General features: G+C 48.8%; 1 protein-coding gene and 1 pseudogene across 1 annotated transcript; both read right to left on the bottom strand.

Annotated features, from left to right (window-relative positions):
- Positions 1 to 672: 672 nt before the first annotated feature.
- On the bottom strand, positions 673 to 7,912 carry LOC105101642 (patched domain-containing protein 3). Its single transcript, XM_010994859.3, has 4 exons — positions 6,908 to 7,912; positions 5,855 to 5,976; positions 4,839 to 4,984; positions 673 to 2,177 (listed from the first exon to the last, which is right to left on the bottom strand). The coding sequence occupies exons 1-4, from the start codon at positions 7,910 to 7,912 to the stop codon at positions 673 to 675; spliced, it is 2,778 nt and encodes a 925-aa protein (XP_010993161.3).
- A 15,815-nt stretch (positions 7,913 to 23,727) lies between these two features.
- On the bottom strand, positions 23,728 to 26,211 carry LOC116150465 (death domain-associated protein 6-like; annotated as a pseudogene).
- Positions 26,212 to 27,787: the final 1,576 nt, after the last annotated feature.

Below are 27,787 nucleotides of genomic sequence, written 5' to 3'. Positions count from 1 at the left end.
ATAATTCAGTGTTTGGAAAATGGTGTTTAATCTGGAGTCCTGTTGATTTAAATTTATTTGGACTTTGGGGCTTAATTGAACCCACCCACACAAGAAACTCCTTAGCACTTGATGTCCTGATGCGCGAGTGTAAGGCACTGAGAAGTCCCAAAGTCAGACATGATGATGATGATGACAATGATTATCATTAGCATTAATCATTTATACAAATTTTTAATTAATGATTAAAAAAAAAGAAAATGCACAGAAAAACCTCAGACTGGGAGAATAAATAGTAATCAGTTGCACTTTTACATACCAATGTATATAGGAAGTACAATGAAAATAATATTCCATTTATATAGTGTAATACATAAGATATCTGTATTCCAGACATAAACTTCTAATGATGAAATAGCAGGAAATAATAATTGGAATGTTATACCTTATGCCTTGTATAGACCATAATAAAGATGACAACAGTTTGTAATTTGTAAACATATTGCAATGTAAGACTAGTTAATTTTTCTCAGGATATTTTAAATAATATTTTAAAATGGGATTTCCAAGCCAAGACAACATGCCTTTGTTTTTAGTTTATAAACTATTTTTAATAGTGCATTTTTATCAGATTGGATTGGGGCAATAATTCTGTAATTGGTCTTTGATTTGTTAATGGCTATTCAAACGAACTTAAAAAAAAAAGGTTAAGAATACAGGAATAAAAATTAGGCCATGAGCAGCTCCAAATACCATAACAAGAAGCATAATCTTAAAAAATGTCCTGAAGACGTATGCTTTAGCTGCAGATAAGGCACACACCCCTATTATTGTTGAAATTGCACTTTGTAACACGGGGTAGCCTAGCAGATACAATGCCTCGATGGTTTTTTGGTTTACTGAGGGCTTTGGACTGGAAACAAACGCGTAGGAAATGTGCGCAGAAAAATCAAAAGAAAACCCTATACAAATGACAAGATTAATCATGGATATGGAGTCAAGGTTGACATTCCAGAACGCCATGAAACCTGTTACTCCCACAATCACAGAAGCAATAGAGAAAGTTACCCACAAGCAACAGAGAGGGTGTGGAATTAACAATAAGGAAACAATTAACATGGCTGCTGATGCAACAATTACATTTTGAATCGTGTTTTCTAATATTGCAGCATACTGATCAAAATATATGAATGCCTGGTTATACACCATTAGGGGAATTTCACACTTTTCAGCCAAATCTCGGAACTGGCGTAACATCAGCTTCTTATTGGTTGAAGAAGAAATACCCATGGTCTGAATGAAGGCCCGGGAGCAAATGATTTCATCTGATGTAATATTAATATCATACATAAAAAGTGGAAAATCTGATTCAAAACTGGGAATATTGTGTATAAAAGAATTCTTATTATTTATATCTTGGTGGTGACTGTCCATAAATTGCACATAGTCTCGTAACCAAAACTCTGTAAGATTTTTATCTGCATAGTCACTGTTTTCAAAATCTGCCAGACAGTTTTCCAGCTTTTGCCTAGCATCCTTATCCCAGTAGTCAAGAGGTTCAGTAATGATGACCATAACTCTGGGACCGTAACTTGAAAAATTCTCTTCTTCCACATTGAAATATGGTGCGATGTAGGAGTCGTCGCTTGCTAAATTCCGAAGGTCTAAACCTTCCTGCACTTGGAAACACCCAAGTATACCGCTTACAATATACAACACGTATGTAAGCACTACAAAACACTTGGACACAGTGTTGGTGAGGAAGGGACCAAAGTAGTCTCTAAACAACAGACTCACTGGGTGGGCACCTGTCTGATGTTCATCTGGGAGAGAACCATATGGGAAACAACAGCACTTTTTTAACGAGGAACATTTTTGGTCAGGAGTTTCTGGCTTCTTCAACCAGTGTAGACAGACCACATTTCTTTTACTATCCAGGGCCATAAATGCTCCAAAACAGGTGATGTTATATAAATAACAAAAGAATAGGGTTGTTCCCGTGTAGATGCAAAAGTATTGTACGGACCTGAAAGAGGTCATGATCCCTGTATAGAAGGCCAGGACGTTGGTGACAGTGGTGATTGTAATGGACACTGCCGCTTCTGAATAGACGTCAGACATCCGCTTTCTTATGCTATCCGTGACGCTGGTCTTCCACCAGGCAGAAATCATGATAAACATGTCATCGACCCCAACACCTGTTAAGAAAAAGAAATTTCATCTTCATACATGTTAACATCCATTAAAAATTAGCCAGATCAACTCAAACCACTTTCTTTGTCCATCTCTTCAGGTCTTACTGATCTTGCCCAGTCTGTGTTTGACACTAGTTTCTCCGAGGCTTTCTTTTTTCTCTGAATCCACAGGAGAATTTCTCTCTCCTTGCTCTGTAATAACTCTTTGCTTTGCTCACACTCCTGTTTACACACAGCACAGTGTACTGTACTCCTTGTCTTCACTTAGGGTGTTTCAATGAGTGCGGGAACCTGGCTGACTGGATGTTAGACGTCAGCAATGTATATTTGCTTCCATTAGAATAGTTGAGAGACCATTTTCTCTCCTAAACCATTTCACTCTTATGTACTAACATCAAACCAACATTCTGTTGCTTAAAATACAAGCTGTATTTATCTGTTCTCCAGCTAGCATCTAGCTGTTCATGTGGTATGATTTTAGAGGTATCACATAGTTTATACACACACAAGCAGTATCCTGATAGCCTGTTTTTGATACCCACGTTGCTGTCATTCAGGATTCACTTGCCCAGGTGAAGGCATTATCTCAATAAAATGCAAGTGCTCTTGGGATCAGAAATATGTACCAAAGTAAATCTTAAGAATCCACCGCACATTAAGTGCCTGTTAGGTAATCAGTCTTTCCCACAATGATGTCATGACTGGTTTTGGAATAAGGAGGGCAGGACAACATTTGAGGACTTTGGAGTCATCACTGAAATCTATGGAAGGAGGTCGACAAGATCAGAAAGGACAGCGTGGGCCTGTTGCGGACAGAGTTCACCCCCCTCGAGCTTTCTGCTGCTTTGACGCATACACACCTTTGTTTCTGTGTCTGCTGGTACAAGGTCAACACTTGGAACTGAAACGCTCGTCTCAATTTCAACTCAGGGGGTTTTCTCCATGGATTACATGGGAGGGTACCAGGAATTTCACTCTGCCTCTAATTCAGGTTTCTATGTGTGTGATCAAGGTCAAGGGGTCTGCACTGACACAGGTTTATGTAGTCCGACATAAGCTTCCTCCTGAAATTCCCCTGCTGCCAGCTTTGTGGATTTCAGTTGCACCCAGCTGGACAAAAGGGAAGAGAGAGTCAGAAGTACTAACGACCACAAATGAACTCATTGATATTTATTAGGTATTTTAAAACCAGTTTTATTATGTATAGAACATCATTCAGAAAGTCAGGGGAGGGTAGCACTCAGTGGTAGAGTGTGCGCTTAGTATGCATGAGGTCATGGGTTCAATCCCCAGTGCCTCCATTAAAATAAGTAAGTAAGTAAGTAAATAAATAAATAAATAAATAAATAAATAAATAGAATGAATGAATTACCCACCTAAAACAAAACAAAACAAAAATTAGAAAAAATTAAAAATTCCTTGCTTGAATTGCTGAAATCAAACCCCCTCACACACACACCCTCATACTTCTATGAATACACAGACAATGCAAAAATGGTTTGTATTAAGTCAGTTATATATACTTTAACTATAGTTATGTGTGCCTGTGGGGAACACTGAGTAATTTAACGTGAGTATGTACTAGGAATGTGAATATCCAGTGTAACATTTCCTCTACAATCTCCCCCAGGAAACCAAATGTTATTTCTTCCAAGTTGCTTACTTTCCAAAATATAAACACCTTTGTCTTCTCATGCTTATTGTAAAATAAATTCTGAAAGTATTGAAAATTACAAAGAAAAAAATTAAACAATGGTAATTCTACCTTTCAGGATACTCCTTGCTAATATTTTATGTATGTCCAGCCAGAACTTTCTCTATACAAACATACACATAAAACTGTGTCTCTCTATTTCAAACATCTTGTTTCATGACCAGCATTTTTCATTTACCCTTGTATATTTATCTCTTTTTAAAGACTGAATCGGATTCCAAACCTTTAAAATGCTGTGTTTGAGTCTACCAGTCCCATGTCAATATGCGATGAGGTGGTTTTGTTTTTTCCTATTCTCAATCACACCGAAATGAACACACTTCTACTTTTTGAGCACTTGTCCAATAATTCAAACAAATTCCTAAAAGTGGAGTTGGTAGGTCAAAGGTATTTCCTTTCAAATTTTGAAGTCTTTTGATTTGTTTCAAAATTGGATTTAAAAAGTGTATCAACTTACAGTTTTCCCCCAGCAGAACATGAGTGTTCATCTGCATACAACCATCCCTAAACCTTATAAGTCCTTCAGTCTTGTTGATACTCATTAATCTAACAAGAAAACAAGGTGTCCCACTTTTGGTTTAATTTGCATCCCTTGCTTAATTGAGAGGTCACATTTTCTCCCCTGTATTTTCAGTGATTAGTATTTTGGAGTGAGTGAGTGGGAGAGAGAGAGAGAGAGAGAGAGAGAGAGAGAGAGAGAGAGAGTGTGTGTGTGTGTAGACTGCCTATTTATGTATTTATGTCCCTGGTATGCATTTTTGCATTTGGGGTACTAGATTTTTCCCAACTCTAAAGGCACATAATTCCATTTGACTTTCTTCTTTCATCATTTTGGATCTGTAAAACTGCCCAAATGCAGTTATTTTGCTTGACCCAGCACAAGCTCCCTCCTTGATCTACCCCCCCCCCCCACACACACACTGTGTAGCCTCATGCTTTGTTTTACTCACCTAGAACAAGAAATGGTGAATTTGCAACTATGGTCACAAATGGCACCCCAATGAACAATAACAGGCCGAAGCTGCTCACCACTGCCAAGACGACAGAAATCACTCCAAAGGCTGCCACCCACATTTGGTTTCGTGCACAGTCACACCTGTAAATTTGGAGGGAAAAATCATGGAATTTGTGGTGATAGCTTCCATACTGAAACTCCATCAATTCCTAACATTCCTGACTTGGACAGCTATTCAGAAACCTCTCAGACAGTAATTCCCACACCCGACTGCCAGAGAACTTTAACTTTCAGGTACTAGCCCAGACCAACTGAAAAAAGAAATAAAGAGGGAACAGGAAAACTGTGCATCTGTACTTTTACCAGACTATCCTGGTGGATTCTTCTGCAGCTAGCCAAGCACTAATCCACTGAATGGCGTTTCAGAACCACAAAGATACACTAAAACATCGCAGACAGTTAATTCCACTCTGATCATCAGAGGAATGCAAATAGAATACAGCAGCAAATGGAAGGCAAGCAGCAAGAAAGTACAAACATATCCAGTCATCTTCTCACCCACCCCTGACTCCAGTTGGCCATGAGCACAATTGTAAATAGCTCCTGCATTTCAAAGCTGGTTCAATATTATCATGGCTAGCAAAAAGTATGAGAGCCTCCTTCTAAAAGGTATTTGAAATTCTCCTCTTCTGGAGAAGTTGGCTCTAGAAAAGTGGCTACAAATTGCTAAAAAAAAAAAAAAGAAAGAAAAAAAGTTAAGCAGGATTTGGGGGAGGCAATGGGGGGGTTATTGCTTAAAAGTCACAGTTTCTGCTTAGGGTGATAGAAAGTATTTGTAAATAGTTGTGATGGTTGCACAACAGTGTGAATGTAATTAACACCACTGAATTGTACACTTAGAAACAGTTTTTAGAATGGTATATTTGATATATATATATTATATACACACTAATATAACAATAAAATGTTTTTTAAAGTTAGAGTTTAAAAAACTAATAAAAGCATTTTTACCTGTAGCATGATGTGATTGCAAATAGTACGATTAGAAGGTATGCCATGTAAAACAGAGGGATCACTGTCCTAGAAGTTGCCTCAAATTCCAGTTGTCTAGAAAGTGACGTAAAGAAGACCACCTGCCATGGAAATGCACTCAGGTTAGTTTCTAAGTCCGATATTTGTGTGTGAGTTTAAAATGCTATTGAAACACCAGCTTCTTGACTGAAATGTTAAAATTCAGTTTAAAAAAAAATCAAAATACGTGGATTATGATTTTAGAATAAAAGTAAGAAAGACTTGCTTCCTCCCACAAATCTCTGGCATGCTTTCCAAAGTTTCTTTCAAAAATCTAAAGTTTAAAACTCCCACATATACAGAATCTGAATCTTACATAAACCTGTGTAATCGTTAGTAACTGTAGACATTTTGGCTTTTTCTGAACTTCTATCAGGATGTTATCTTTTACTGTTTTAATGGCACAAGGGTCATTTCAGAAGGCCTGGGTACTTGAAGGCGTTTTCCAGTAGGTGTCTCACTCTCACCAAGCTTATCCAGCATATTAGATTTGCCAGCCCAACGATTACTGAACAGCTAACTGCGTGGCACTATGTGGTAATTTACTTTAAAAATACTCAGGTATCTTTCTCAACAACACCATGGAATTTTTGCTTAAAGATTTGTTTCTTGATTCCAATGAACTCCAAATCAATTGTTAGGGGGCTCCCAGGAACAGCAAAGACTTTAACCAAATGTAAGAACTTCAAAGTAATCTGACTAGGAAACCAAACCCCAAAACTAAACTTGAAGGTCAGTGTCTGCACTGGACAGACCTCCCTTGAGGATGTAGGATTTGTGTCTTCCACCAGAACGTTACCAAGGACTTAAGATGTGTGGCATCCTTCAGTGTGTTATTTTAGGAAACTGTTAAAAGGACCAGTTACAGCAGAGCACAGCCAGCTTCAGGTCAAGGACGCCATCACATAATCAGAGAGTGCTATTGCTATGGTCCTTGGAACACATCTTCTTACCCCTCCCCCTTCTCCTGGCCCTCCCCCATGCGCTGGGTACCTGGATCTTCTTCAAGGCCAGACTCTTTTCCATGTTGCCGAACTCCTGCAGGAAATGCATCAACCACGCCTTGCTGCGCTCGTTATCCCCTGCGTCCTCGGTTTTCAGGTAGTACTGCAGTCGCATGGCTTTGGCCTCCAGAAGTAACTGGCTCCGTCCCACACTGTCACCTAAGACAGTTCCTCCAAGAAGATTGGCCAGGTAGAGGACCTGATAGCCTAGCGTATAGATGGGAAAGGTGATGTTTCTCAGGTTGAGGTTACTGTTCCTTTTCCAGGCGAACAGGAGCGGGTTGGAGGGCACGCAGTGGCCCTGGTTCGAAGAGCACACCTGTTGGTAGTGGATCTGGGTTCCATTTTCGTTGGTCAAAGACAAAGCCTGCACCATCTCGTCCAGCTGACTGATTTCCGAAAGGACGTCTTGTTCCAGCAGCGAGTTGCTGTTGGAGACCACTAGAATTGATGCGTAACTGGCCTCGGTGCTCTGCCTGGAGACGGAGAAGTGGTCATGGTCTTTGGCGATGAAGTGCTTCTGCACAAAGCGCCGCTCGGCCTTGGCCGGGCTCCCTATGGGGGTGTAATGCTCCTCGAGGTTTTCTTTGCCCTCGGGCAGGTAGATCAGGCCAGTGCCCAGGATGGCTGTTAGAATCACAGGCAGCAGCAGGAAGATCCAGGGGTGCGAGCCCACCTCCCACCCCAGCCTTCGGAAGGCCCGGGAGAGAGGCGCCTCCAGGCAGTTGGTGTGGCAGCGGGGCCCCCCCAGCAGCTGGGTTTCTGACTCTGTCGCTGGCAGGGGTTGCTGACTTGACCCCAGGGGGCTCTCACTCTCCTGCCGCGAGGCCACGACGTGCTCCGGGTCCGGCCCTTCGGGCGGTTGCGACCCGCTCCTCTCAGAGTCTGGCCCAGGCCCTGCCTCCATCTCCAGCACAACCTTGGAGGGTTTGAGGCCCACTTTCCGCAAGGAAGGGCACCACATTGGAAAGCAGCCACTGGACGGAGCGGCCATCTCCACCCCTCCTGACAGTTTCCTGCAGGAATTCCAAGGGAGTCCGTTGGAGCTCCAGCTGCTCGTGCCCAGATGTTGGAGCTTCCGTTGGCCGAGCTTCCGTTGGCCGAGCTTCCGTTGGTGGAGCTTCCGTTGGTGGGCATGTGGTTTGACCCATAGCCTACCCAGCCCCAGATTTGTCCCTGGCGCCCATCCCCCCAGGATTCAGTTAATACAAGAAACACTTCTTGAAGGCGAATGAAATGTGTGGCCATCCTACAGGACTCACAGTTTACTGGGACAATTTGACTTGTTCATGGACATGCGCGCACATGCCCCCCCACCGGCACAGGTATCACATGTGTTCTGAGAGGTACCTTTTACCTCTGGGGGATCAGCTAGGAGCATGGTTCTTAGCTAAGACTTTGGTCTAATTCAGTTTCTCTCTCTCTCTCTATTTTTTTCTTAATTGAAGTATAATCGGTTTACAATGCTGTGTTAACTTCTGGCGTACAGCATAGTGTTTCAGTTATACCTATATATATTCTTTTCACCTTCTTTTTATAGTATAGGCTATTACAAGATATTGACTATAGTTCCCTGTGCTATACAGTGGGACATTGTTGTTTATTTTATATATAGTAGTTTGTATATGCAAATTGTGAACTCCCAATTTATCCCTTCTCACCCCCTTTCCCTCCTGGTAATTTGTTTTCTATCTCTGTGAGTCTATTTCTTTTTGGAAATAAGTTCATTTGTGTCATTATTTTAGATTCCACATATAAACGATATCAATGGTGTTTGTCTTTCTCTTTCTGGCTTACTTTACATAGGATGACAATCTCCAGGTCCATCCATGTTGCTGCAAATGTCATTATTTTATAACTTTTTATGTCTGAGTTGTATTCCATTGTATAAATACACCACAATGTCTTTATCCAGTCATCTGTTGATGGACGTTTAGGTTGCTTCCATGTCTTGCCTATTGTATATAGTGCTGCTATGAACATTGGGGTGAATATATGTTTTTGATTTAGAGTTCCCTCTGAATACATACCCAAGAGTGGGATTGCTGGATCATAGGGTAACTCTAATTTCAGTTGTTTAAGAAATTTCCACACTGTTTCCCATAATGGCTGCACCAAACTACATTCCCACCAACAGTGCAGGAGGATTCCCTTTTCTCCACAAACTCTCCAGCATTTATGGTTTGTAGACTTTTTAATGATGGCCATTCACACCAGTGTGAGGTGATACCTCAACGTAGTGTTGATTTGCATTTCTCTGATTATCACCGATACTGAGCTTCTTTTCATGTGCCTATTGATCACTGACCCAGGCCAAGGGTGGGACTTCAGGGCCACTGATCCATGACAAACATGTGCATTCTGCATGAGTGACCCAGGCCAAGACTGTGACTTCTACGGCAGTAAACAAGTCCCAGGGTGGGTGTTCACAGACAAAGACCGAGGCCGAGGTTGTGCTCTCAGAGTCAGTGACCCAGACCATGGTTTGCCTTTAGAACCAGTGACGCAAACCCAGGGTGTGCCTTCTGCACCAGTGACCCAGGACCAGGGTTTGGCTTCTGCGCCAGTGACCCAGGCCCAGGGTGCTTTTCCGGGGCAGGTGACCCAGGCCAAGTATGAGTCTTCAGGGCCAGGGACCCAGGCCCAGATTTTGCCTTAGGGCCAGTGACCCAGGATCAGGGTGCACTTTGAGCACCAATGACCTAGGCCAAGAGTGCCTTGAGCGCCAGTGACCTAGGCCCCGTTGTGCGCTCAGTTACAGTGACCCAGGCCCATTGTGTGTCTTCAGGGCCCATGACCTAGGCCAATGGTGTGTCTTCAGGGCCAGTGAGCCAGGCCATGTGTGTGCCTTCAGGGCCAGTAACAAAGGCCCAGGGTGTGCCTTCAGGACCAGTGATACAGGCCCAAGGTGTATCTTCGGGGCCAATGACCCAGGCCCAGATTTTGCCTTAGGGCCAGTGACCCAGGACCAGAGTGTGCCTTGAGCGGCAAGGATCCAGGCCCAGTGTGCGTCCTCAGCCTCCGTGACCCAGGCCAACGGTGTGTCTTCATGGCCAATGACCCCAGCCCAGGAGGTGCCTTCAGGACAAGTGACCCAGGTCCAGGTTGTTCCCTCAGCACCAGTGACTCTGGCCCAGGGTGTGCTTCAGGGCCAGTGACCCAGGCCTAGGGTGTGCCTTGATGGTCAGAGACATAGGTCCAGGGTGTGTATTCAGGGCCATTGAACCAGAACAAGGGTGTGTTTTCAAAGCCAGTGACACAGGCCCAAGTTGTGAGTTCTGTGCCAGTGACCCAGGACCATGGTGTGCCTTCAGGACCAGTGACACTGGGCCACGGTTTGTCTTCAAGGCCAGCGACCCAGGCCCAGGGTGTGTCTTCATGGCCACTGACCCAGGCCCAGGGTGCTAATTTAGAGCCAGTGACCCAGGCCAACTCTGTGTTCTAGGGCCTGTGACCCAGGTTCAGGGTTTGCCATCAGCACCAGTGACCCAGGTGCAGGGTGCGTCTTCAGGCTTAGCGACCCAGGCCCAGGCCCAGAGTGTGCTCAGCGCCAGTGAACCAAGCCCAGCATGTGCCTTCTCCGCCAATGACACAAGCCCAGGTTGTGCCTTCAGTGCCAGTGACCAAGGCCCAAGTTGTGCCTTCTTCACCAGTGACTCAGGACCATGGTGTGCCTTCAGGGTCAGTGACCCAGGCCCACGGTTTCTTCTCAAGGCCAGTGGCACAGGCCCAGACTGTGTCTTCATGGTCATTGACACAGGCAGATGATGTGTCTTCAAGGTCAGTGACCAAGGCCAAGAGTGTGCCTTCAGGACCAGTGACCCAGGCCCAGGGTGCTAATTCAGGACCAGTGACCCAGGCGAAATGTGTGCTCAGGGCAAGTGACCCAGGCCCAGGGTGTGCCTTCAGGGCCAGTGACCCTGGCCAATGGTGTGACTTCAGGGCCAGTGACCCAAGCCTAGGGTGCTAATTCAGGGCTAGTAACACAGGCCAAGTATGTGTTCCAGGGCCAGTCACCCAGGAGCAGGGCCTGTCTTCAAGGAGAGAGACAAAGGCCCAGGGTGTGTCTTCAGGGCCAGTGACCAAGGCCAAGAGTGTCTTCAGGGCCAGTGACACAGGCCAAGTGTGTGTCTCCAGGGCCAGTGATCAAGGCCAAGGGTGTGTCTTCAAGGCCAGTGACACAGGCCCTGGCTGTGTATTCATGGCCAGTGACCTAGGTAAATGATATGACTTCAGCATCAGTGACCCAGGCCTAGGGTGTACCTTCTGCGCTAGTGACCAAAGCCCAGCGTGTGCCTTCTTTACCAGTGACTCAGGTCCAGGGTGTGCCTTCAGCACCAACGACTCAGGGCCAGGGTGGACCTTCAGCGCCAGTCACCCAGGCCCAGGGTGGGACTTCAGGGCCACTGACCCAGGAAAATCATGTGTGTTCTGAGCCAGTGACCCAGACCAAGGATGTGACTTCTACGCAAGTGACCCAACCCCAGGGTGGGCATTAACAAACAAAAGCCGAGGCTCAGGTTGTGCCCTCAGCGCCAGTGACCCACGCCAGGGTTTGCCTTCAGTGCCAGTGACCTAGGCCCAGAGTGTGCCTTCTGCACCAATGATCCAGGCCCAGGATATGTCTTCTGCGACAGTGACCCAGGCCCAGGGTGTTTTTTCAGGGCCAGTGACCCACGACAAGTGTGTGTCTTCAGGGCCAGGGACCCAGATCAACTGTGTGACTTTAGAGCCACTAATCCAGACCAAGAATGTGCCATAAGGGCCAGTGACAGAGTCCCAGGCTGTGCCTTCAGTGCCAGTGACCGAAGCCCAGATGTGCTTTCAGCTAGACACCCAGGCCAAGGGTGTGTCTTCAGGACCAGTGACCCCGGCAAAGGGTATGCATTCAGCACCAGTGACACAGGCCGAGGAGCTGCCTTTTACGAAAGTCACCGAGGCCCAGGGTGTGCTTTCATGTCCAGTGACACAGACCAAGGGTGTGCCTTCAGGGCCACAAAGCAAGTCCAGGGTTTGACATCAGTGCCAGTCACCCAAGCCCAGGGTGTGCTTTTGGGGCCAGTGACCGAAGCCCAGATGTGACTTCAGGCCAGATACCAAGACCCAGGGTATGTCTTCAGGGCCTGTGACCCAGGCTAAATGTGTTTCTTCAGTCAGTGGCACAGGCAAAGTATATGTTCCAGGGCCATTGACACAGGCCAAGGGTGTGTCTTCAGGGCCAGTGACCAAGGCAAACTGTGTGTCTTCAGGGCCAGTCACCAAAGCCAAGTATGTCTCTTCAGGGCCAGTGAAAAAGGCCCAGGGTTGCCATTAGGGCGAGTGATCCAGGCTGAGGGTGTGTCTTCAGGGCCAGTGACCCAGGTTGTGTGTTTCTTCAGGGTCAGTCACCGAGGCCAAAGATGTGACTTCAGGGCCAGTGACTCAGGTCCAGGGTGACAGTTTAGCACCCGAGACCCATGCCCAAGTGTATGCCTTAAGGGCCAGTGACACAGACCAAGTATGTGCCTTCAGCGCCAGTGACACAGGCCGAAGGTGTGCCTTCTACGAAAATGACCAAGGCCCAGGGTGTGCTTTCATGCCCAGTGACAAAGACAGAGAGTGATCCTTCAGAGCCAGTAACCCAGGTCCAGGGTGTGCCTTCAGCTCCAGTGATCCCGGCACAGGGTATGTCTTCAGGGCCAGTGTCCCAGGCCAATGCTGTGACTTCAGGGCCAGTGACCCAGGCCAAGAGTGTTTCTTCAGGGCCAGTGACCCAGGCTCAGGTTGCTATTTCAGGGCCAGTGACCCAGGCCCAGGCTGTTTTTAGGGGACCAGTGACCCAGGCCCAGGTTGCTATTTCAGGGCCAGTGACCCAGGCTCAGGTTGCTATTTCAGGGCCAGTGACCCAGGCCCAGGCTGTTTTTAGGGGACCAGTGACCCAAGCCAAGAGTGTGTCTCTACGTCCACTGAACAAAGCCAAGGGTGTGTCTTTAGGGCCAATGACCAAGGCCAAGACTGCGTCTTCATGGCCAGTAACCCAGCCCCAGGGTTGCAATCAGTGCCAGTGACCCAGGCCGAGGGGATGGCTTCTGCACCATTGATCCAGGCCCAGGCTGTTTTTTTGGGGCCAGTGACCCAAGCCAAGGATGTGTCTCTAGGGCCACTGACCGAGCCAAGTGTGTGTCTTTTGGGCCACTGACAGAGGTGAGGAATGCGTCTTCAGGGCCAGTGACCAAGGCCCCCGGGATCTTCCCAAGGCCACTGACGCAGGCCCAGGGGATGGCTCTGCACCAGTGACCCAGGCCCAGGCTGTTTTTTCGGGGCCAGTGACCTAAGCCAAGTGTGTGCATATTTAGGGCCAGTGACCAAGGCCAAGAGCGCGTCTTCACGGCCAGTTACCCAGGACCAGGGGTGTAATCAGTGCCAGTGACCAAGGCCCAGGGGATGGCTTCTGCGCCAGTGACCCAGGCCCAGGCTGTTTTTTCGGGGACAATGACCCAAGCCAAGAGTGTGTCACTTGGACAACTGACCAAAGCCTAGTATGCGTATTTAGGGCCAGTGACCAAGGCCACAAGTGTGTCTTCACGGCCAGTGACCCAGGCCCAGGGTGTGTATCAGGGCCAGTGATCCAGACAGAGTCTGTCTTCACAGCCAGGGGACCCAACCTCAAGGTTGCAATCATTGCCAGTGACCCAGGCCCAGGGTATGCCCTCAGCCCCAGTGACATAAGCAAGGTATGTCACTTCTGTGCCAGTGACCCAGGCCAAGTGGGTGTTCAGGGCCACTGACCCAAGCCAAGTGTGTGTCTTCAGGGCCAGTGACCCAGTCTAAGTGTGTTTCTTCAGGGTCACTGACCCAGGCCAATTGTATGCGTGCAGCACCAGTGACATGGTCCCTCAGTGTTCCTTCTAGGAAAGTGACCAAGGCCCTGGGACTGCTTTCATGTCACGTCACACAGTCCCAGGGTGTGCCTTCAGGGGCAGTGACCCAGGACCCTGGGGTCTTCTCAAGGCCAGTGACCCAGGCCCAGGGGATGGCTTCTGCACCAGTGACCCAGGCCCAAGCTGTGTTTTCAAGGCCAGTGACCCAAGCCAAGAGCGTGTCTCTAGGGCCACTGACCAAAGCCAAGCGTGTGTCTTTAGGGCCAGTGACCAAGGCCAAGAGTTCGTCTTCAGGGCCAGTGACTCAGGCCAAGAGTGTATATCAGGGCCAGTGACCCAGGCCCAGGGTTCAATCAGTGCCAGTGATCTAGGCCCAGGGTATGGCTTCTGCACCAGTTACACAGGCACAGGCTGTTTTTTTGGAGGTCAGTGACCCAAGCCATGAGTGTGTCTCTACATCCGCTGACCAAAGCCAAGCGTGTGTCTTCAAGACCAGAGACCCAAGCCAAGATTTCTCTCTAGGGCCACTGAACAAAGCCAAATGTGTGTCTTTAGGGCCACTGACCAAGGTTAGGAGTGCGTCTTCAGGGCCAGCGAACAAGGCTAGGAGCGCGTCTTCAGGGCCAGTGACCAAGGCCCCCGGGGTCTTCCCAAGGCCACTGACGCAGGCCCAGGGGCTGGCTTCTGCACCAATGACCCAGGCCCAGGGTTGCCATCAGTGCCAGTGAATCTCGTCGCCCCCTCACCGGGTGGTCCCACGACCTTAAAGTCGCGGGTCGGGGTGTCCCAACGCTAAGAGGACCTTAGGCGGCACCTGAGTGGGACCTGGAAGGACTGCACGGGGCGGAGACCGATGCAGGGGGCCAGCAGGTAGCGCCAGAAAGAAGACAGGCCCGTCGGGCGAGCCGAGCCCCTGGCGAGCCAGGCCGGGTGAGCGGAGAAGTTTCTTCCCAACTTCCCGACTCTGAGCCGGCGGGGGCTGGTAGGGGTGGCGCGTCCGGGCGCCGGGGCCTAGCGCTGCGGGGCCGGGGCCGGGGCCCGGGTCGGCCGCCTCCGCCCGCGAGTTGCGTGGAGGGGGCGGCGAGCGAAGGCGAGGCCCACGGGCCCTCTCCCTCCTCCATCTCGTAGCCCCGGACACCCGGCCGCGGAATCTACTGCACAGCCGACCGCACAGTAGCTTCTTCACCGGGAGTGAACTCCCGGGCTCTGCTCCTTTGCGGGGAGGGGCGCGACGGGATTCCGGTTTGTGAGCCGGGCGCGCGCGCGACTTCCGGTTTGCGGTCTGGTCGCGCGCGCGACTTCCGTTTACCCTCGCGCGCGCCCGCCTCGCAAACCGGAAGTCCCTCCGAGCCCCTCCCCGCGAAGGAGCAGAGCCCGGGAGTTTACTCCCGGTGAAGAAGTTGGTTCGCGGTCAGCTGTGCAGTCGTCTCCACGGCCGGGTCTCCGGGGCTACGAGATGGAGGAGGGAGAGGGCCCATGGGCCTCGCCTCCGCTCGCCGTCCCCTCCACGCAACCCGCGGGCGAAGGCGGCCGGCCCCGGATCCCGGACGCACCACTCCCACCCGCCCCCGCCGGCTCAGAGTCGGGAAGTTGGGGAGAAGCTTCTCCGCTATCCCGGCCTGGCTCGCCAGGGGCCCGGCTCGCCCGACGGTCCTGTCTGCTTTCTGGCTTTACCTGCTGGCCCCCTGCATCGGTCTCCGCCCCGTGCAGTCCTTCCAGGTCCTGCCCAGGTGCCACCTAAGGTCTTTCTGGCATTGGGACACCGCCACCCGCGACTTTAAGGTCGTGGGACCACCCAGTGAGGGGGCGGCGGGGTTCACTGGCGCTGATGGCAACCCTGGGCCTGGGTCATTGGCGCAGAAGCCATCCCCTAGGTCACTGGCCTTGAGAAGACCCCGTTGGCCTGGGTCACTGACCAAGAAGACGCATTCTTGGCCTTGTTCACTGGCACTGAAGTAACTCGCTGGACTTGGGTCACTGGCCCTGAATCCACACCCTGGGCCAGGGTCACTGGCGCTGAGTGCACACACTGGACCCAAAGGTACACCCTTTGCCTCGGTCACGGGCACTGAAGGCACAGCATAAGGCTGTTTCAGTGGCCCTGAAGGCACACCATTGGCCTGGGTCAGTGTTCCTGAAGACACACCCTTGGCCTGGGTCATTGACCCTGGAGACATACCCTGGGCCTCTGTCACTGGCCCTAAAGACACATCCTGGGCCATGGTGACTGACCATTAAGACACACATTTGGCATGGGTCACTGACCCTGAATACAAATCCTGGGCCTGGGTTACTGGCCCTGAAGGCACATCATGAGCCTGTATCACTGGCTCTCAAGGCATACCCCTGGCCTGGGTCAATGTTCTTGAAGACACACACTTGGGCGCTGAAGGCACACACTGGGCCTGGGTGACTGGCACTGAAGGAACACCCTGTGCCTGGGTCTCTGGCCCTCAAGGCAGACCCTGGGCCATGGTCACTGGTGCTGAGGGCACACCCTGGGCCTGGGTGACTGAAGGCACACCTTGGGCCTGGTTCTCTGGGTTTGAAGGCACCCCCTGGGCCTGAGTGCATGGCCCTGAAGGGACACCCTGGATGTGTGTCTATGGACCTCGAGGAGCACCCTGGGCCCGGGTCACTGGCCCTGAATACACACCCTTGGCTTCAGTCACTGGCTCTGAAGACAACCCTTAGCCTGGGTCAGTGGCCCTGAATACAAACCCTGGGCCTGGTCACTGGTCCTGAAGATGCACACTTGGCCTGGGTCACTGGCCCTGAAGAGACACCCTGGGCCTGGGTCACTGGCTCTGAAGGCCCACTGTGGACTTGGGTAACTGTTCCTGAAGGCATACACTGGGTCTGTGTCCTTGGACATCAAAGCACACCCTGGGCCTTGGTCACTTTCGTAGAAGGCATACCCTGGGCCTGTGTCACTGGTTCTGAAAACACACCCTTGTCCTGGGTCACTGACCCTGAAGAAACACAATTAGCTTGGGTCACTGGCCCTAAACACACCCTGGGCCTGGGTGTCTGGCCTGAAGGCACATCTGGGCTTCGGTCTCTGGTGCCGGAGGTACACCCTGGGCTTGGGTGACTGGCTCTAAAGGCAGAACTTGGGAATGGGTCACTCACCCTGAAGTCACAAATTCTGCCTCAATAACTGGCCCTGAAGGCACATGCTTGGCCTGGATTACTGGCCCTGAAGTCACACCTTTGACTTGGGTCAGTGGCCCTGAAGGCAATCACATTGCCTGGGTCACTGGCCCTTGAAGCCACACCCTGGGCCTGGATTGATTGAGGCACATCTGGGCTTTGGTCACTGGCCCTGAAGTCACACCCTGGACGAGGGTAACTGGCCCTGAAGACACACCCTGGGCCTTGGTCAGTGGCCCTGAAGACATACCCTGGCCCTGAGTCATTTGTGCTGAAGGCACACCCTGAACCTGGGTCACTGGTCCTGAAGCCACACCCTGGCCATTTGTCACTGGCGCTGAAGGCACACCCTGGTTCTCATCACTGGGGCAGAAGGCACACGCTGCGGTTGGGTCACTAGAGCTGAAGGCACACCCTGGATCTGGGTCACTGGCACCGACAACAAAACTGGGCCTGTGACACTGGCCCTGAAGACACACAGTTGGCCTTGGTCGCTGGCCCTGAAGACACACACTTGGTCTGGGAATCTGGCCCTGAATTAGCACCCTGGGCCTGGGTCACTGGCCCTGGAACACATACTTGGCCTGGGCCACTGACTCTGAAGAAACACACTTAGTCTGGGTCACTGGCCCAGAAGACATACCCTGGGCCTGGGTGTGTGGCCTGAAGGCACATCTGGGCTTCAGTCACTGGTGCCAAAGGTACAACCTGGGACTGTGTCACTGGCCCTGAAGGCACATTCTTGGCCTGGATTAGTGGCCCTGAAGTCACACCCTTGACCTGGGTCCTTGTCCCTGAAGACACACACTTGTCGTGGGTCACTGGCCCTGAAAAAACACCCTGGGCTTGTGTCACTGGCGCTGAAGGCAAACCCTGGGCCTGGGTCACTAGTGCAGAAGGCACACCCTGGGCCTGGGTGACTGGCGCTGAAGGTACACCCTGGCCCTGAGTCACTGGTAGAGAAGGCACATACTGGGCTTTAGTCACTAGCCTGGAAGGCACACCATGGGCCTGGGTCACTGGTGCTGAAGGCACACACTAGGCCAGGGTCACAGGCGCTGAAGTCGTACCATTTACCTGGGTCACTGGACCTGAATACACAGCAGGGTCTTGGGTCACTGGCCCTGAAGACACACCCTTGGCCTTGGTCACTAGCCCTGAATTAGCAATCTAGGACTGGGTCAGTGGTTTTGTAGACACATTCTTGGCATGAGTCACTGGCCCTGAAGTCACACCATTGGCCTGGGTCACTGGCTCTGAAGTAACACCCTGGACCAGGATAACTGGTCCTGAAGGTGCACTCTTGGCCTGGGTCACTGGCCCCGAACAAACAACCTGGGCCTGGGTCACTGGTGCAGAAACCTTACCCTGGGCCTGGGTCCCTGGTACAGAGGGCACACACTGGGCCTGGGTCACTGGTGCAGAGGGCACACCCTGGGCCTGGGTCACTGGTGCAGAGGGCACAGCCTGGGCCTGGGTCACTGGTGCAGTGGGCACACCCTGGGCCTGGGTCCCTGGTCTTGAGGCACACATTTGACCTGGGTCATTAGCACTGAAGACACACACTTGTCTTTGGTGACTGGCCCTGAAGACACACCCTCTGCCTGGGTCAATGGCCATGAAGAAACACCCTGGGCTGGGTCACTGGCCCTGAAGACACACTCTTGGCCTAGGTCACTGGCCCTCAAGTCACACCATTGGCCTGAGTCACTGTCCCTGAAGACACACCCTGGACTTGGGTCACTGGCCTTGAAGGCACACCCTTGGCCTGTGTCACTGGAGATGAAAGCACACCCTGAACCTTGGTCACTTTCGTAGAAGGCACACCCTAGGCATGAGTCACTGGTGCCTAACGGACACCCTTGGTCTGGGTCTTGACCCTGAAGAAACACTTAGCCTAGGTCACTGGTCCTGAAGACACACTCTAGGGCTGGGTATTTGGCCTGAAGGCACATCTGGGCTTTGGTCAATGGCCCCTAAGGCACACATTGAGCTTGGGTCACTGGCGCTGAAGGCACACCCTGGGACTGTGTCACTGGCCCTGTAGTCATAACCTTGGCCTGGGTCTCTAGCCCTGAAGGCCCATGCTTGGCCTTTAGTAGTGGTCCTGAAGTTACACCCTGGGCCTGTGTCACTGGTGCTGAAGGCAAACCCTGGCCTGGGTCACTGGTGAAGAAGCCACACCCTGGGCCTGGGTCACTGGCCCTCGAGTCACAACCTCGGCCTGGGTCACTAGCCCTGAAGGCCCATGCTTGGTCTGGATTAGTGGCCCTGAAATCACACCCTTGACCTGGTCACTGGCCCTGAATATACACACTTGCCCTGGGTCACTGGCCCTGAAAAAACACCCTGGGCCTGGGTCCTGGTACTAAAGGCACACTGTGGACGCAGGTCACTGGCTATGAAGACAGTTCCTGGTCCTTGGTCACTTGCCATAAATACACACACTGGGCCTGGGTCACTGGCCCTGAACGTACACCCTGGGCCTTGGTCAATGACCCTGAGTGTATAACCTGGGCTTGGTTCAATGGTACTGAAGGCACACCCTGGTCCTGGGTCACTGCCGCTGAAGACAGACACAGGCCTGGGTCACTGTTCCTGAAGACACACCCTTCGCCTGGGTCACTGCCCTAAAGTCACACCATGGACCTGGGTCACTGGCCCTGAAATCACGCTATTGGCTTGGTCACTAGCCCTGAAGACACACCATGGGCCTGGGTCACTGGCCCTGAAGACACACTCTTGTCCAGTGTCACTGACCCTGAAGTGACGCTATTGGCCTGGGTCATTGGCCTTGAAGATACACCCTGGGCCTGGGTCACTGGCCTTGAAGACAAACCATGGGCCTGGGTCCCTGATCGTGAAGGCACACCTTTGACTTGGGTCACTGGCGCTGAAGACACACAGTTGTCCTTGGTGACTTGCTGTGAAGACACACCCTGGGCCTTTGTCTCTCTCCTTGAAGACACACCCTGGTCCTGGGTCACTGGCCCTGGAACACACACTAGGCCTGGGTCACTAGCCCTGAATTAGCACCCTAGGTCTGGGTCAATGGTCCTATAGACACACTCTTGGCATGGGTCACTGCCCCTGAAGTCACACCATTGGCCTGGGTCTGGCCCTGAAGGCACACCCTGGGCCTGGGTCACTGGACATAGAAGCACACTCTGGGCCTCAGTCACTTTCGTAGACGGCACACACTGGGCCTGTGTCACTGACCCTGAAGAAACACACTTAGCCCGGGTCACTGGCCGTGAAGGCGCACCCTGGGCCTGGATGTCTGGCCTGAAGGCACATCTGGACTTCGATCCCTGGTGCCGCAGCCACACACTTGGCCTGGGTCACTGGCCCTGAAGTCACACCATTGGCCTGGGACACTGGCCCTGAAGACACACCCTATGCCTAGATCACTGGAGCTGAAGGCACACCCTGGACCTGAGTCACTGGCCCTGAAGGATCACCCTCTGCCTGTGTCACTGGCCATGAAAGCACACCCTGGGCTTCAATCATTTTCGTAGAAGGCACACCTTCGGCCTGTGCCACTGGCGCTGAAGGCACATACTTGGCCTGTATCACTGGCCCTTAAGACACACACTGGACCTGGGTCTCTGTTGCTGGACGCACACCCTGGACCTGGGTCATTGGCCCTGAAGTCACATCTTTGGCCTCGGTGACTGACCGTGAAGAAACGCACATAGCCTGGGTCACTGGCCCTGAAGACATCTCCAAATTCAATTTTACTGCTCCAGACACCATATTTGATGTTCCTTTATATAAATAAACCTACCCTGGTCTATGTCTTTGATTTCCTGGAAACCCTGAATAAAAGGTTTCAGTCCAGAAACTTTTTTTTTTGTACTGCAGCAATAAAAATGTTTCCAAAGGCAAGAAAAACATTGACTAGTAGGCTCTTTATTGTAGAAATAGGAACCACTGAGTACTTTCCTTGTTTCAAGATTTTCAGAGTTTTTATTGTACTTAAAGCAGCCTAGAAATGTTGAAATACTTGATGCTCCAATTAAAATACCTATTATCTGTTTAGTGATGGGCACTACACTATGCACTGAGAACACAGAAATGAAGTAAATCAGTTCTGCTCTTAAGATGCTTATAGTCTTGAGTGGGTCTCAGGGTTACATAAGTAAGTGCAAAATTAGAAAAATTTGTTTTGTTGCCATAAAAAGCCAAACTCAAGATGAGCTATTAGAGAATTTTTAAATTTCAGAATAATCAAGTTTAAAAGAAAAAAAAATCACAGAGACAGAGCTCACTTAGTATCCTCTCTCTTAAATTCCACCAAGCAAATTTTTAAGTCTTCTACAGGAAAGTGGCTTCAGACTACAGGGCTGGCAAACTATGGCCCAAGGCTCAAATCCCACCTACATCTTGTTTTTATAAATAAAGATTTATTGGAACACAGCCATGCTCATCATATACATATTGTTTAAGGCTGTGCCATCTGACTACATCAGAGTTGAATAGCTACAGCAGACGTCACATGGTCCCCGAAATTGAACATATTTACTATTTTTTTAATTAAAGTATAGCCAGTTTACAATGCTGTGTCAATTTCTGGTGTACAGCATATGAACATATTTACTATTAATCCTTTATGGGAAAAGCCTGCTAACTCCTCCATCAGATGATTAACTTGGCAGTCCTGTGTCTAAGCAACAATCTGGACCCAAAGGTTAATAGTTGGCTGCTTTGAAATCAGTATTAAAGGAAATGAAACAACCCATGAGGCAATTTTGTGTTCAACAGCTTGACAGTGGCTTTCCCTGCGCTTAGCCCATGTCTGTCTTGTTTGCTTGGATAATGTCAATTGCCTGCACCTGCAGGGAAGGTGGTGCACGCCTGACCATCAAACTATTCATCATAGCCCTCTACGTGTTTTTTGTATGTCCCCCTTTTCCTCAAAACCCAAAATATTTTGAGGTCCTTTGAGTCATCAAAATGCAAATGGCACAATGAAAACCTTGACCCTAGTTTCACGTGCCACATGATTCCCCAATACATGATCCTCAGCAAATCCTCTTCTTTGTGTTACCCTGATTTGGTAAATGTCATTAAAAAGTATCAACTATTTTCTTGAGAGATTTTCTTGTAGTCTTTGTAGAAGGGAATTATTCCCTCAATATCAATGTCTCACATTCTGCTTTTCTAATTTCGCCTCCTTCCAGTAACAGGTGTTCTCATTTGTTTACAAATACTTCCTTGTGCACCTTAACAATTTCCCATGAGACAGCAGATTCCTTAGTGCCATTTAATTTGGAATCACTTACATGAGGTAGACCTGCATTAAAATATTATCTGTTACTCCCAAATAGATCATTAGGCAACTGAACAAGCTATAATAACTTTTTTTTAAGTGGGGGAAGTAATTAGGTTTATTAATTTATTTAATGGTGGTACTGGGGATTGAACCCCGGACCTTGTGCGTGCTAAGCATGCGCTCTACAACTGAGCTTATAATAACTTAAAAGTACCCAAAAATCTAAAGGTGTTCAAAAGAAAGTAGTTTAGAATGATAAATAAACTTCCTTAAAAATAAGAAGTCAGCAGTGTTAAAATAGGTGTTTCTCATAGAAGTACAGGATAAGATAAGAAGATACTGGTATGTCCTAAGTGAATGTTGATTCTGGGGTGGAGGGACTTGACTTGGTTTTGGGCTTGGTTTACGTTTGCTGTTTGTTGTGTTTTGGTTTGGTTTGAGAGAGAATACTTCGTTTGATTGAGCTATTCCTTCACCCCACATTTATAAGCTTCCCTCTGTGACTACAGGTTAAACCTGGGCTTTTGAACAAACTGACCCCAGTGGTCTGCTTGCTGATCCTCAATATCACTTTGACCTTTGACCTTTGATGTTTTAAAGCCAGAATGGCTCTGGGTCAATCAGAAACTTACCCCTTCATAAAAATTGTTCCTTCCTGACATTTTCTAATGATACTTCCCAGCTTTCTTGACATAAATTAATCCTGGCTTATAAATGAGTTTGAGCCCCAAGAAGCCTCTAATATAAATCTAACCCTGATGTTACACATTCTGACTTTATATTCAAAAAAGAGTCAGGAAGAAATGGTGATTTTTCTCTGGAGTATTTACCTGCACCTGTGTCATCCATAAGTCTTCCTAATGACCTGCAAATTTGCTTTTAAAAAATGTCTCCAAAGGGAACAACTCAAAGTAAACACTAATTCTTTTCTTGAGACACTTTGGAGAGTTCGCTCGTATACAGTGTTTCTTTTTCCTTTTAACTTCATCTGAGCAAAGCCTTGTTACAAGTGGATTGGAGAGGTCCTAAAAGCCTGCTGATGATAGCTGTGAGGAAGAGAAGGAATTAACACACACTTCAGAAAAACAAGCTTAGCAAACAAGTCCCTATACTTAACAGAGGATGGTAAGCTCTTCTACCAGAAGTGCTGTTTCATCTGAGACTTTTAAGGAAAGGATATTTTTACTAAAACACAAGAAAAAGATGTTGTGAGCAGACATCCTTTGTTTAGATTTATGGAATTTAAGAGAACCTACCAAGTGGGACAATCATAATTAACAAAGCCTGCCTGTCAAAAAATGTTGAAATTGGGTGTGATTTCTTTTTTTTTTTTTAACAATAAGAAAAGAACTTTATTGTTTATTAATGTTTCTGTGTAAAACTTAAGCCTTTTTTTTTTTTTAAAGAAACCACCAAAAGGAGATTAGCTCAGTCCATCCCTTCCTCTGTCGTCGTCTGCTTCCCACCATCCTCCAAATACTATTCCAAAACATTTTGGAGGAAGGGAGGAGTGGGAGGCAGTTAATCAGAATCTGAGAGCACAATGATCTCCTCTGGGATGATCTCCTCTGGATCGCACTGTGTGGCCACACTCATAAATACCAGGCCTGGAGGGTTGTGACTGAGGGGTTTGGGACAACCAGGGTGGAAATGGACTACAGAGGGAGCTGGTCACCAGGCTATGGCTAGGAGAGTCCACCCTCATTGAGGAATCAGCAACTGGAGCCATGGAACCCAAGGGGGAAGGTGGGCTGTGCAGCGTACATGTCTTCTTCTCATTCTTCCCACGCAATGCCCTTTGCCTTTCCACGTAGCTATTTCTTAATGGCCCTGCTTCTGTTTGCTTCTCCATCCGAGATTTCTTCTGGCATCTCCCCAGGTGTGAGGAGAGACACCTCCGTTGAAGGAAGTGGAGGTGACCATGGCTGCTCCATTCTCCAAAACAGTGGTGAGGGGTTCCTCTGATTGCTTCCTGGAAGAGGAAACATCCCTCTTCTCAGGAGAAGGGGTAGTATCCAGGAGCAAGGCTTCAATCTCTAGCTCAAAGAGCTGAGACATAGGGCTCTCTTCCCAGGGGCAACTCCTCGAGGTGTTCTCCACTGCTTTCAGCATCTGTGCTGGAGAGGGCTGGGGGCTCTTCTGACAGTGAAGATGGTGACACTGCAAGTCTTTTGTTTTGCTGCTCCCCTGAAGACCTGCTGATCCCTTTGTTAGGTTCCAGGTTCTTTTCAGTGGAGATCTGTAGCGGGGACATGGGGCTCTTATCTCCATCCTTACCTGCTTCCTCCTCCTCCTCTTCCTCCTCCTCATCAGTTTCCTCATTTTCTTCATCATCTGTCTCAGCCTTGGAGGTGATAGGGCATTCCTGGGATGCCATCCCACTAGGGCCCTCACCAGAATCCAAGGAGGCTTTGGGGTGATCTACAGAGCGGGAAGAGGTGGCTTGGGGGAGCTGGGATCTTCTCTTCTATCTCTCGCCCTCCTCACTCTGGTCTTGCTTCATTGCATATTTAGAGATGGCCTCATCCAGACAGCTCATAGCCAAGCTCCGGTTCTCCCGCAGGTGCTGGGTGAGGACAGGATCTGACAGTGTGGGATCAATGCCTGGCCTATAGTCATCTGTGACGTGACAGCCAAAGTTGTAGATGAGATCAAGGTGGCAACGCTCCTGTAACCTGATGCCCACATCTCGGAAGGCATCCTGAGCCATCAGCTGAAGCTGCTGTCGGGGGAGGCCAAGACTGTGCTGAGCAGCTGCCTTCTCTACAGCCCGCAGCACATCTCCATAGTCAGGGAAGGTGTCAAGCCCTGGTTTGTTGATGAGCCGCTCAGTGGGCCTGTTCACCTCTGGGTAGCGGGTACCACGGTAGGGGATGCGCTGCTCTATGACCCGGCCTGTCAGTGAAGAGCAGTCTTTCAGCTCACACAGCCGCCCAAAGAGGCGGATCAGCTTACGCTTCAACCTTGCCTCCTGCAGGTAAATGGAGTCTGGGTCGTCTAGTTCTGAGAGATCCAGCTCCTTTTCCTGCAGCCGCCGGATCTCCGCTACATAGAGTGCTAGCAGCTGCTCCAAGTGCTGGATCTGCCGCTGGGGACCACGGGTCCTTGGGGCCTCAGAGGCAGTGGTCTCAGCATTTGTGGGGTCCGAGGAGGAGTCTGTGGGAGGGTTATTCCCAGAGGACCCACTAGAGGTGGCGGCAGCAGGGGCCAGATTCAGCTTCTTCTTGGCTGATTGGGCCTTGAGGACAGTGCAGAGCTCATTAATGTAGACATAAAGCTTAGCTGGTCGGCTCTGAGCCCAAGAGAGGACCCGAGAGAGGATGTTGCAGAACTCCGCTGAGGCCAAAAACAGAGTGGGCACGCTGCTGCTGGTTATAGAGGAATGGACACTGTCTGCGTCTTAGACAGTTCAAGGAACTCTTTAAACAGCTTCTCATTCTCCAGCTTGTAGCATTTCTTGCCACCTGAACTACTGCTTCCTCTGGCCACATGGGGCTGGGAGGAGCCAGGGGCTTCTGCCTTGGGTGAGGCCGGATTGGGGGGTGGGTGGGAGGGCCCTGGCTGAGCAGCTGCTTCATCTTCATCATCATCATCCAGCACAATGATGCTGTTAGCAGTGGCCATGGGGGATCAAATCCCCCTGAGGGAGGAAGTGTTGGGGATTTTGTAATTCCTGCTGGAAGGGGATGAGGCCTCAGAAAGAGCCCCTCCAGCACAGCCCCATCCCTTCATCTCACACATTTTCCAGTCTTCCTGGGTTTCAAAAACACCCAGCCATGCTCAACAGTGTCCTCACTGCCTGTCTTCAGCAACCATTAGTACCATATGTTTTTCTGGACCTTTACTGTGGGAGCCCCAAACTGTCTGAAAACCTTAAGTCCCACTCCCAGCTCTACCCCTCACGTCGCCGTCTGGTCTTTCGGTTGCGTTTCCGTACTATTTCTCATAGTTGGCAAGTTGATTCTTCCTCCCTGAGCTGATCACACCCCACAACCCTCTCCCTCATCCTGGCTTTAAAACACCCTCCCTGAAACAAACTGGGGACTTGTCAGTTCCTGCAATAAACATTGCGCTTTCTTCACCGCAACCCAGTGTCACTAGATTGGCTGTACCGCGCTCGGACAAGGGATCCAAGTTTGGTTTGGTAACAAATGGAAGGAGACTGGAGTGAAGGTCGCAAAAGCTTCATATGCTCAGTAGTCTATGTAACGACTTTTTAAAACCTTCATCCCATACGGTCTGGGGGAATCAAAGGGAATCTAAAGAAGTGAAGATAAAAAAAAGGATGAAAAACATGTAAGAGGTATTTACACATCTGACTATAACATGTGACGAATTGTTTAGTTTCACAACAAATATGACAACATTTATAAAATTAACACATCTTTGAACATAGGTACATTTGAGGCTTTTTTCACTCTTGATGGTGAATTTCATTTAAAACTATAAATTTGGGGATGTTTTGGAACAAGTGACAGCTTCCATGTCTTAAAGCTAACATTTATGCATTCAGTGATAAACTTTAAGTGCTTCTGTCCTTTCATGCCTATAGTCTATCTCGGTTCCACATTTTTATGATTTTAGCTTCTGACTTCTGCCAGCACCCTACTGCAGTCTGGCTTGAGTGGGTCGTGAATCATCAATCTTTCTTAGCATCACCTAGAGACTTCCTCTGTGAGGCAGTTCATGTGAATGTCAACTGAACACTCTCCTAAAAATAAAATAAAAGTACATAAATATGCATTGAGTGCTTTAAAAATTGAACTGTGAACACCCAATGCAAAAACAGAACAGAACTATAAAAATGCAATTTTGTAAGGGCCTTTCAAGTTCTTAGAGAAGTAATTCTCATAGTATACAGAGTGATAAAATATATATATATATATATATATATATATATATTTTTAACTTTACTTTTTCTTTAATCGAAGTATAGTTGATTTACAATATTGTTAGTTTCTGGTGTACAGCATAGTGATTCAATTATATATTTATATATATATTTTTTCATTACAGGTTATTACAAGGTATTGAATATAGTTCCCTGTGCTAATACAGTAAGACACTGATGTTTATCTATTTTTTAAAACATTTTTATTGAGTTATAGTCATTTTACAATGTTGTGTCAAATTCCAGTGTAGAGCACAATTTTTCAGTTATATATGAACATACATACATTCATTGTCACGTTCTCTTTTGCTGTGAGCCACCACAAGATCCTGTATATACTTCCCTATGCTACACAGTACAATCTTTTATCTATTCTACATCTTGAAATCCCAGTTTCTTCCCACCCCCTGTCCCCCTGGCAACCACAAGTTTGTATTCTATGTCTATGAGTCTGTTTCTGTTTTGTATTTATGTTTTGTTACGTTTTTAGATTCCTCATATGAGTGATCTCATATGGTATTTTTCTTTCCCTTACTGGCTTACTTCACTTAGAATGACATTCTCCAGGAATATCCATGTTGCTGCAAATGGCATTATGTTGTCAGTTTTTATGGCTGAATAGTATTCCACTTTATAAATATACCACATCTTCATTATCCAGTCATCTGTTGATGGATATTTAGGCTGTTT

This window comes from Camelus dromedarius, chromosome 26 (assembly GCF_036321535.1).
Source record: "Camelus dromedarius isolate mCamDro1 chromosome 26, mCamDro1.pat, whole genome shotgun sequence".
NCBI lineage: Eukaryota > Metazoa > Chordata > Mammalia > Artiodactyla > Camelidae > Camelus > Camelus dromedarius.
Note: the sequence above shows the minus strand (reverse complement) of the source record. Positions and strands in the feature narration are given on the sequence as shown.